This window comes from Lygodium microphyllum, chromosome 20 (assembly GCF_053477565.2).
Source record: "Lygodium microphyllum isolate KBCC chromosome 20, Lygodium_microphyllum_v1.1.10, whole genome shotgun sequence".
Classification (NCBI taxonomy): Eukaryota; Viridiplantae; Streptophyta; class Polypodiopsida; order Schizaeales; family Lygodiaceae; genus Lygodium; species Lygodium microphyllum.
In genome coordinates, this window is record NC_141154.1 from 13,063,515 (window position 1) to 13,075,220 (window position 11,706).

Below are 11,706 nucleotides of genomic sequence, written 5' to 3' on the forward strand. Positions count from 1 at the left end.
GATGTTTGCTTGATGTCCGTATAACTGTCACATGCTGATTTATGCTTGCTTGATGTTGGTTATGCTTTAACAGTCAGTGGTTAACTTGGTACATTCATTTTGCCTACAGTTTGCTCTCATTGTACCTGGCTGTAATTTATTACAGCAAGCAGTTATGCATGGACTGACGTGAAATTTTCATACTGAATCATCCCGATTTTATGTACTTTTGATGGTACTTGGTGGGCAGCATCATTAGCTATCAATTCGTGGTCATTTTGCCTTGGTTTTGGTGGTATTTTGGCTGTTTACAGTACAAAACAGCAAGCAGTTTTGAATTGTCTGCACCATTTTGGACTACAGTATGGCATTTTCTTCCACTGATAGTGCTATCTTCAACATCACTAAGCTTGATGGTATGAATTATGCCTATTGGAAGAGCCAAGTTTGGCAAGTATTGGTGCAGAAATCACAGATAAAGCCACTAAGGATGCATGGCGAGCAACTGGCAATACTTTTCTGTTATACGATGTCTGTCATGTACCTGCACTTACACGTAGTATTATATCTACAAGGCAGCTTGATGATGTTGGATTTCATGTTTCATTTAGGAATTCTACCTGGAAGATCACCCGTGGCAAACTTGTGCTTGCTAGAGGTGCCAAGGCTGGTAGCCTCTATCCTCTTGTAGAGGATGGGTCCTCTGTCGACCATGTTTTGTCAGTCAATTCCATCCCACATGTATCTCTTTGGCATGTTTGTTTGGGCCATATGTCCTTGAAGGGAATGAAAATGCTTTCTGGTTTGCAGTACTTACCACCCCTTGACTATGCATGTTTTGATTTATGTGAGCATTGTCTTTATGGCAGACAGACTAGGAATATGCATAAGAAGTTTTGTAAGACACGCATGAGTGAGCCCTTGGCATTGGTACATTCGGATGTCTGTGGGCCCATGCCCTGTCAGTCTATGGGTGGTGCAAAGTATTTTGTAACGTTCATTGACAATTTTTCAATTAAGCTTAAGTCAGAAATCTTAGCTGTGCTTCAGAGATGGCTTGCATTGGTTGAGAACCAGATTGGGACATAGGCTGAAATGCCTTAGAACTGACAATGGGGGAGAATATGTCACATGCCTTTGAGCAGCTATGTGACGAGAGGGGTATTAAGCGTCAATTAACCATCCCCCTATACCCCACCCCAGAATGGTTTGGCGAGCATGTACACATTATACTTACCTATGCAAGCCTACCATAGAGCTTTTGGACTGAGGCAGTCAGTACAGCTGTGCATGTCATCAATAGATCACCTTCTAATGGTTTGGATTTCTAGGTTGCTGAGGAGGTATGGACTGGGAAACCTCCATCTTATGCGCATCTACATGTCTTTGGATGTGAGGCATTCTGCCATGTTCCCAAGGACAAGCAAACTAAGTTGGATCCTAAGAGTGTCAAATGCATTTTCCTTGGCTATGGAGATGCAAGCGAGATGGGTTACCGCCTCTGGGATCCGCAGACGCGGAAAGTCATCTGCAACCATGATGTAGTCTTCCATGAAAACAAGATGCATAGGCAGCCTAAGAAGGTGGTAGAAATACGCAGGGTTATATTCCAAGAGGAGACACGTGCTCCTACACAGCCAGTTGAACAGCTTGCAACAACAGTTGGTACACATGGCCAGGGTGTTGAACACGATGCTAGACATACAGCAGAGCCTGCAATGAGACAATCTACTAAAGCTAGATGTCCACCTGATAGATTTGAGCCCTCGATGCATTATGTCTTGGTTTCAGATACAGGAGAGCCTCTCACCTATGATGAGGCTATGCGCAGGGGTGACAGTCACTCCTGGGAGAGGACTATGTAGTCTGAGATGAACTCCCTACATAAAAATATGACTTGGGATTTGATTGCATTGCCTCAGGGCAATAAGGCTTTGCCGTGCAAATGGATGTACAAGCTGAAAAGTACCCCTGGAGAAAACCCCAAGCCGGCTTATAAGGCAAGACTTGTTGCTAAGGGTTTTAAACAGGAGCATGGAGTTGACTTTCATGAAGTCTTTTCTCCTGTGGTCAAAATGACTACCCTACACTTGATTTTGGCCTTAGTCGCGCAACTTGACTTGGGCATATATCAGATGGATGTCAAGACTGCATTCTTACATGGAGATTTACATGGAGCAGCCCAAGGGCTTTGCAGAACCTAGCAAGGAGCACCTAGTGTGCAAGTTGAAGAAAAGTCTTTATGACTTGAAGTAAGCACCTAGAGAGTGGTATCATAAGTTTGATGCCTTTATGCAGTCACAGGGCCACAGTATGAGTGCTATGGATCCGTATCTTTACACGAAGACAGCCAGTGATGACTCATTGCTTATTTTGGTACTTTATGTGGATGATATACTAATAGCAGGAAAAGCTCATGGAGCTGGATGCTCTTAAATCTCAACTGAAAAAGAACTTTGAGATTAAGGATTTGGGACAGGCCTCTCATATTCTTGGTATGCGCATTAAGCGCGACAGGCATCAGGGACTACTTTATCTCTCACAGAGAGTATATTCATAAAGTCCTTGAGTGTTTCCGCATGCGGGACGTGAAGCCTATTGGCTATCCATTATGCTCTTAAATCTCAACTAAAGAAGAACTTTGATTTGAAGCAGGCCTCTCATATTCTAAGTATGCGTATTAAGCGCGACAGGCACGAGGACTACTTTATCTCTCACAGAGAGAGTATATTCATAAAGTCCTTGAGTGTTTCCGCATGCAGGACGTGAAGCCTATTGGCTATCCATTATCTTCTTATATGAAGGTTTCACAGGACTAAGATGGCCAAGATCCCTTATGCATCGGCCGTGGGCAGTTTGATATATGCCATGATAGCCACTCATCTAGATATTGCCTTTGTAGTTGGTGTTGTGGCACACTATATGGCTACACCTGGCAAGAAACATTGGGATGTTGTGAATGATATTATGAGATATCTGAAAGACACAGCAGATATGTATATCTACTATGGCAGTCAGGATACAGAAGTTGTGGAATACACATACTCTGATTATGCAGGACATGCAGATAGTAGAAAGTTCACTTCTGGCTATGTATTCACCTATGCTAGAGGTGTTGTCTCTTGGATGTCCAAGGTTCAGAAGTGTACGGCTCTCTCTACTACTGAGACCAAGTATGTTGCAACCACTAAGGCTTGCAAGGAGGCCATATGGTTGGATTGTTTGGTTCATGACCTTGGGATTGATTCTATACCTACGCTCCATTTGGATTCTATGAGTGCTATTTAGCTAGCCAAGAATCTGGTCTTCCATGCGAAGACGAAACACATTGAGGTGAGGTATCACTTCATACGTAAGGTCATGGAGGACAAGTCTGTTGACCTTGTTAAGATCTCCACTAACAAAAATCCTCCAGATCTGCTCACGAAAAGCCTCACTATTGAGCACTTTGTCTTCCTCAGGAGATTGATGGGCGTTGGATGAGATGACGTTTTTCCTTATCCTGCTGCACATGTGTACATTGTACTGACTTTTTTTTTTCCACTCCTCACTAGGACAGATTTACCTTTAAGTGGGAGATTCTTGGGAGAGGCGCCTCTTCCTAGCCACCTGTGTAGTACCCGTCACTGCATACTACAAGTAGTGAGCGCCCATCAACGTCACTTTATTCTTTATTTTTTTGTAACAGTTTGAATAAAGGAAGGCCCGCTCACACATTATGACTGTTGGAGTTCCCATTTGGTCTCTCTCTCTCTTTCTTGCTCTTGCTCTCCCGCCATAGCTCTTCCAAGTAAGCTTCGATCCTTCTTTCCTTTCATCCTCCTCCTTATCCACCACCACCATTTTATTTCAACGGATCAAACTACACCACTTGGTCAAATTTTATAAGGCATGTCTTAGATTCTCAAAACCTATGGGATTTAGTGCAAGGATTGGAACCCCAACCTATTCATGCCCTTGTTCCATATACGAGGTCCGTCCGCTCATGGAAAGCTCATAATGCCTCCATTATTGTCCATGCAAGGCTTGTTGCCTGAGTTTCACTCTCAGCTTCAACATTTCAACTTAGCATCCGAGCGTTGGACACACTTGACTGACCACTATGCGGCTCGAGATAGGACCTGTTGTCAGAGCATTTGGGGTCGAAAGTCTACTACGGGGGTAAAAGATAGTAGGGTGAAGGGAGATTCAAGGAGAGGAGTAGACAGAAGATAAGGGATTTAAAGAAATAGAAGATATAGAAGAATACTCATAGAGGTAAAGCCTGTCAATTTATTTCTGCATCCTAAGAAGATCAATCCCTTGTAGATCAAAACGTGCATCAAACAATAGTTTCTTCTATGCTGCCCAGACCGCCAATCTGATGCTTCCATTGGCTTCGAAACGGGGTTAAAATACCATGACCCTTGATGAGAATACTTCCAGATCACTCCTTCTTCTCTCAGTTCGGAATACTATTTGCACCCTGTAAACTACAATCGCCCATCGCGCGATTTCGCCAATCCTCTTTTTTGCATAAAATCCCCCCAAAAATGGCTGAAAGTCACTTGCTTTTTTTACATGTCATCCTATTCTAAGAGTTGTCTATAGTTTTTGGATATTTACAAGAAATAATATCCAAAATATCAAAAATAGACTATACTTGTCTAAAAATCTAGTATTTTTGAACCATCCACACTGTGGACACTGACACTAATGACTAATATGGCATTGACTCTCCAAATCAAATGACGATGCACTCTAGAGTTTTTCACACTGTGTCCGCGTAGCGGCATGACATCCACCCCCTCTTAATCTGCACATCCTCCGGCATGTGCCAAAGTCTTATGGATCTACAGTGTCAGAAAAAGTATCCTCTGTCATGTCAATGTCTTCATCTTCAACCTCTTCTTCTTCCATATTTTCATGTTCATGCTCAGTATCCAACTCCTTTAACTCATATGTTGAAGACTCCCTATGTTTAAAAAGCTTGATACGTTTTCCAGCCACTGCAATCCTTAAAGATGTCCCATCCATCTCATTTAATGCATAGGTAGCATTGTCAAAAACAAACCTTGTCACATATGGACCAAACCACTGCTTTGCCATCTTCCGACTGGCACTATGCTGATTTTCCAAGCTGTTGTCATAAACCAGTACCCAATCCCCTTCCTGTATAGCTCGTAGTCGAAGTCCGTGTCGCTTATCAAACCTCTTATTGTTCTTGATCCTTACAATCTTCAGTTTTTTCATGGCTATCTCAATGTCTTCAGGCCTTATTTCTAACTATCTAATATATAGGACCAGCAACTCTTCTCTATTCAAACCCTCTTCCCCTAGTAAAACACTCCGAGTAGCAATAGTCTCCTCAATAGGCATGATTGGTTTGTCCATACATTAATTCAACAAGCTATACCTTGTAACTACACTAAGTGGTCCTATCAGCCCATAAAGAAAAGGGTAACATTCTTGGCCACTCTTTCATCCTACCCTTGCATGACTTTGCTAATGCCTTAATGATAGGCTGATGGCCTCTTTCGCTTTTGCCATTTGCTTCAGGATTGTAGGTTAAAGTTAAAGTCATCTTGATACCCAATTGTGAAAAAAAGTCACGAGTCTCATCCGCATCCAATTCTCCTCTATCTGCAACCACTTTACCAACACAACCATGCTTGCAAAAGACTTCTTCCAATAAAAACCTGCAAACTGCTTGAGTAGCCTTTGTACTAAGAGCTCGACCTTCCACTTGATTTGTTAAGTCTTCTCGTGCAAGCACAAGATATCTCATATTCCATAAACCTGTAGGCATGGTAACCAAATCAACTACCCATTTGTAATGCATAGACAATGAATAAGTTGGTTGCAACCCATCCCTATGCTTTACCGTAGAATACATCTGACAAACACTACATGATTTCACATAATGCTCCACATCTTTATACATGTTTTGCCACCAATACTTCTCTTTGATCTTGACAAATGTGCCCCAAACTCCTCTATGTCCAACCCATAAGTTTTCATGAAACTCCTGCATCACCTGTTATTGAGAAGTCCTATCTCCCAATACACGTACTGAAGCTCCTCTCTTTTTCTTTGCATGCTTCCATAAATATCCGTCTTTCAAGAAAAACCCATAAGCTTTTCTTTTAATTTTTCTACAAAAAATCAAAAAACTCATTGGAAAGATATTCTCCCCCTCCATCTGGTCTTAGATGTTTAATATGCAACACTATCTCCTTCTCAACTAAAGTCTTAAAGCTTTTAAAGTGAGTGAACACCTCACTTTTCTCATGCATAAAGTAAACCCATAGATATTGGCCTATTTTCAGCCAATCATCCTCATACAACTCTTCCAAAAAATGTATTCTCACTGAAGCATAACACTAATGATGCTTTCTCTCTACTATCCATCTTTTCTCCATGGCTGTAAGATCTTTTCTCACTGCTAAAATCCATGTTACAACAATTGTACCTGCAGTAACAGCAGCTGCATACTCATTCCCTGCTGTCATAAAGTCGTTTTCAACGCTGAAAATCAGGGTTAAGTGACTTTATACATGCAATCCACCATAACATGGCAATTGAACAATTTACTATTATGCCCGATAGAGGTAGACAATCAGTCTCTACCACTACATGAGCTCCCATAAAATACGCCCTATCACACTTAAAGGTTGTCACTACACCCCAAAGCTCTCTTGTGACTTGAGAATACCGCCGTTACCGTTCATTGAGGACCTTTGCTCCAAACCGAACGGCACATCTATTCCCATCAGCATCATCTTGACCTACTGCCCAACAAATGCCAATTAAACTTGTATCCACACTTAGAATAATAGGTTGTTCATTCTCATAATTTGTTCTCTTTAGTGTTGGGGATGAAATCAATAAGCTCTTTAACTTTTGAACTGCCTTCATATGTTGTTTACCCTACCAAAACTTCTGCCCTTTTCTCAAGAGTTGATATAAGCTTTCAGCCACATGAGCAAAATGCGAAATTCATATCAAGCAAAAGACACATGCACCCAAAAATCTTCTTACCTCGAATACATTCGAACATATCTCTTGTATCCTGCTTATGGCATCAATATTTACTAGTGAAGGCTTTCTTCCATATGATCCACACATGTGCCCAACAACTAATACTTCCTCCACTCCAAAAACCTTCTACATCCCTGCTCATTCAACTCTTCAAGACGGCTCAAAATCCTGTCACAATCAACAATATGATCAGCCACAAACCTTCTACATCCCTGCTCATTCAACTCTTCATTCTTCTCATAGATATCACACCCTTTTATCGGCACATCATCAAGAAAGGGTAAGGTTAACTAAGGGATATACTCCCTCAAAACTTTATGCATAGCATTCATCATATACACCACTGAATTGGTTGCTCCCTATGGCAGCGTACATATCCTAACCAATCCAAGCGGTGTCTTCATGGTAATGATATCCCGACTTTCCAATACAAGTTGAAACTGATCATATCCTGAATATAAATCACCCATAGAGTAAATTGCATTGCCTACAAATGCTTCTGCAAATTCATCCACTATCGGGCCTGATCCAACATTCCTTATGGTGACTTTATTAACTGGTTGTAAATCCTATATAAACCTCAAAGCACCATTCTTCTTTGAAACAGTAAACCACTGATTCAAATATGGAGCTAAAGAAGGCTCCAAAATCTGCATTCTGATCTTCTCGTTCAAAAGCTCCAACAGCTTAGGCAAATATGCCCGAGGCACTGGAAAGGAAAAAAGGATACTAAGACCAAAAGCATTGAATTGACAATGATAAATATGTGCAACAGTATTAGCAACTGGAATGGAAATATAAAACATTCGGGAAAATGAATATCTCCCAGTGGGATAGACTGACAGTAGAGCTTCCCATGACCTTTCTGTATGACCATTTTGGAATGATCTCAAAGAATTGAGTTTGACAATGATAAATTAAGCATGGGAGTATTAGCAACCGGAATGGAAACATGAACAAGGGGAAAATGGGAATCTCCAAGATGGGATAGTCTAACGGTAGAATTCTATATGACTTTTTTTGGAATGATCTGAAAGAGGTTGAATTGACAGCAATAAATTATGCATGGCAGTATTAGCAACCGGAATGGAAACATGAAACAAGGGGAAAATGGAAATCTCCAAGATGGGATAGTCTTACAGTAGAATTCTATATGACTTTTTTGGAATGATCTGAAAGAAGTTGAATTGACAACAAAAAATTATGCATGGCAGTATTAGCAACTGGAATGGAAACATGAAACATTTGGCAAAATGGTAATCTCCAAGATGGGATAGTCTGAAGGCAGAATTCTATATGACCTTTTTGGATTGATCAGAAAGGTGTTGAATTGACAGCGATGAATTATGCATGGCAGCATTAGCAACCAGAATGGAAACATGAAACATTTGAGAAAATGGGAATCTATAAGATGGGATAGTCTGAATGAAGAATTCTATGCAACCTTTTTGGAACAATCTGAAAGACATGGAATTGACAATGACAAATTATGCATGGCAGTATTAGCAACCGGAATGGAAACAAGGTCTTGGGAGATTGACTCATAAGAAGAAATTGCATGAAGACCTTACTGACTAGTGCTCAGTTACACATATAAGCTGATTCCTGAAATGGTCATTGACAAATTTAAAGGTATCTTGCATGCAAGACACATCCTAGGAAATATGGGTTTATACCTAGATAACAGATTAATGATAACATTGTAATGCCCTTATTGCCATTCAGTATGCTAAAAACACTTAGGAAAACGTGTTGATCACAAAAGTGGATGTGGCAAAAGCATTTGATACAGTGCAATGGGACTTCATATCACATATTATGCTGAAACTGGCTTTGGAAATAAACTGGTCAATGTCATGTATTGGCTGGCTATATTTGGATGCAACTGCCAAATGTGTCATTCGCACAGATTTATTGATGACCTAGCCTCTGGGGAAATTTTGTGAGACAGGGATCTCCACTCAGTGCTTTTTTGTATGCCATTGCCACTCAGCCATTGTTACAGATGCAAAAGTATTAAACGGGCTGCAACTACCAGGTACAATGTCTCTCCTATCCTAAGTCCAATGTTAGTGATTCTTTTTTAATGCCGTAAATTAAATCCCAAGGTGTTCCAATGCTGTTGGGGATTGGCAGCGGGACTGCACATTAACTCCACTCTTGATTCCTGCCACCAGATCTGGAATAAACAGATTCACAACAACTTTGAAGCAGCAAGTTGAAATTGGAGTGTAGGGCAAGGGAGTGAGAGTGGGTATGGGCTTATATAGCCCTTAGGTGCAACACCTAGCACACATGCTGCTACCTTAACTGACAGAATCTGATCCGATTCCCTGCTGTACCATGGCATAGACAACATAAGACTGAAAACACACAGAAAGACTCCACAATTAGAATGGGCATGTAAACTAGGACCATAATTGTTTAAAATGAAAACAAATAAGTAAGCACATAGAGCTTACGGGGCCATCCAGCGATAAGTTCCAGTTTCAGGAGTCATGTCAGTGTGCACCTCAATTCTGGCAACTCCAAAATCTGCAATCTTAATAGATCTGTCAGCAATCAACAGATTATCTGACTTAAGATCTCTATGTATCACCCCAAAACTATGCAAATACTCCATCCCTCGTGCTACATCCAGAGCAAACTTCACTGCTAATCTTAGAGAGAAAGCACCCCTTGATGCAAGAAACCTTCTTACAGAGCCCCCTTTTGCATACTCAGTCACAATGCAACACACCATGGGCTTTTGACATGCTCCAATAAAGCGCACCACATTCTCATGCTGCAAGTTTGCCAGCATTTTAACCTCCTTTGCATATTGGTTCTCCAAAATGTGCGCTCTCTCTGCATTGTTTTCCGGCCGCTCTAGAATTTTCACAGCAACATCCTCACCATTGTAAGTCCCCCTGTAAAGCTTTCCAAAAGCCCCCTGTGCAAAAGCTGGACCCATCTCCAGCCTGCGCAAATCAATAGTCCACTTTTCATAGCCTCTGAGCCCCTCAGATGGATACTGGTCGTCAAGAAGGGCATTTGAAAGGGCATCCTCCCCTAAGGCATGTGTAACACTGTTGTTTTGCTCCAAGGTGCGGTCTTGAATAGATGACACGGTACCTGTGATTGTTCCTGTTGATGTTGTTGTCATTGTATTTGAGCCCACACTGCTGTACATTGACACGCTATAACCACTGTGCTGACTATCAACGGACATGCCGAAAACCTCAGCCAGTCGATGACACTCATGGATGTCAGGATCAGGAAAGATTTGAGAGAGGCCTGCTGTGCTTCCGAATTGCTGCATTTCTTCTGCCTCTCTGATCAAGCTGAGGGCAAAGCACAATTGGAAGATCGCTACAAATGGTCAAGCTTTTGCAGCTTCTTCTGCTGATGAATGAATCGATTTCCTGTGGCCTCTGTCTTCTGAGTTTCCTTCTGATAGTTGACTGCCCCTGTCTCTACCTGTGTGCATCTCTGGAAGGTGAGGATGTTGATGATGAAGAGGAAGCCGGCAGAGGCGCAACAATTTTGCTGAATTCAATATTCCCTTTGGAGCCCACATGCTCTTACCGGATTTTCAAAATGCGTTTGTCGGGACTCGGGAGCTATATCTGTTAGCCGTTAATAGAGAAGAATCTCTTATATTATCGTTTAATTATTGGGCCTGCTGCCCTATGCTCAATCCTGGCAATGCCCATAGTGTTAAGTTTTAACTTTGACCAATAATTTTTTCTTTATCATCGAAAATACAATATTCATTTTTCAATTTTTATATATCACAACAGTGTGTTAACTTTCACCAATAAGCTTCTTTATCATCGAAAATACAATAATTGATTTTTTCAATTTTTGTATATCACGACACATAGATGCTTTGCACATGTTCAATTCTCAAAATAAAGAATGAAATGAGGTCTACATTTACGAAGAAAAAACTTAACAATCTGCATCGTTTCAATCCTTCTTCTTCTTTCCACATTGTCTCTATCTGAGAGACTCACTCTTGCCCCATAAACAAGACAACCACCTAAAACTAAGGCCAAATACACATCCTCAAACAGACAATTGAATGCCAAAATAGAAGGGCTCTTGTGTTGACGTGATGGCTTATGGTTCACTCCACGAAATGCATGTCATACACAAGTGTGGGTGGGAGAGATCCCCCATCCAAGGGCAAACCCCCGCCTAAGTGGGATGAGGACAAGCACTCGTTCAAAAATGTATATGGCTCCTATTGTGCCCTATGTATAACAACACTGCAAATGGCAGCCAAGGGCTTGCGCCCTGTGTGTAACCATCATGACTCCTCTCTCTCTCTCTCTCTCTCTCTCAATCCACCCTCTTCTAAAGCCTTCTTTCCCCTTGTATTTTTTTAACTTCCCTCATATAATAAATGCTCGATCCTCCGACTTTCAAAAGCATGATTACTCTGACTATCTTTTGCCATCCTCCTACCACCTTCCCCCTAATCTTCCTACTTTGCACAATAATAGATCCCTTAACTATTCTCATTTTTATACAAATCATTTAACTATTACTTTGCTTAATGAAACAAATGTTATCATTGACATAAAGCATAAGTAGGATTTGAAGTTCATGTTAACAATTTCAGATAGATAGTATAGTTAGGTACAATTTGAGTTGTATTTAACAACATTGATAAAACCAACATCCATTCCAAGTGTAAATTTTCTCAAACCTAGTGTCATA

At 41.1% G+C, this 11,706-nt stretch overlaps 1 protein-coding gene across 2 annotated transcripts in view; it reads right to left on the reverse strand.

Moving 5' to 3' along the window:
* The window catches only part of LOC148018689 (serine/threonine-protein kinase STY13-like), a 25,419-nt gene extending 14,842 nt beyond the window's left edge, over nucleotides 1-10,577 (reverse strand). For both annotated transcript variants that reach the window (XR_015695072.1, XM_087701611.1), the window contains exon 1: nucleotides 9,462-10,577. Coding sequence is in view for 1 of the 2 variants with exons in the window: in XM_087701611.1 (XP_087557737.1) it covers nucleotides 9,462-10,300 (839 nt within the window). In the remaining variant the exon portion in view is untranslated. The remainder of the gene's footprint in view (nucleotides 1-9,461) is intronic.
* Nucleotides 10,578-11,706: the final 1,129 nt, after the last annotated feature.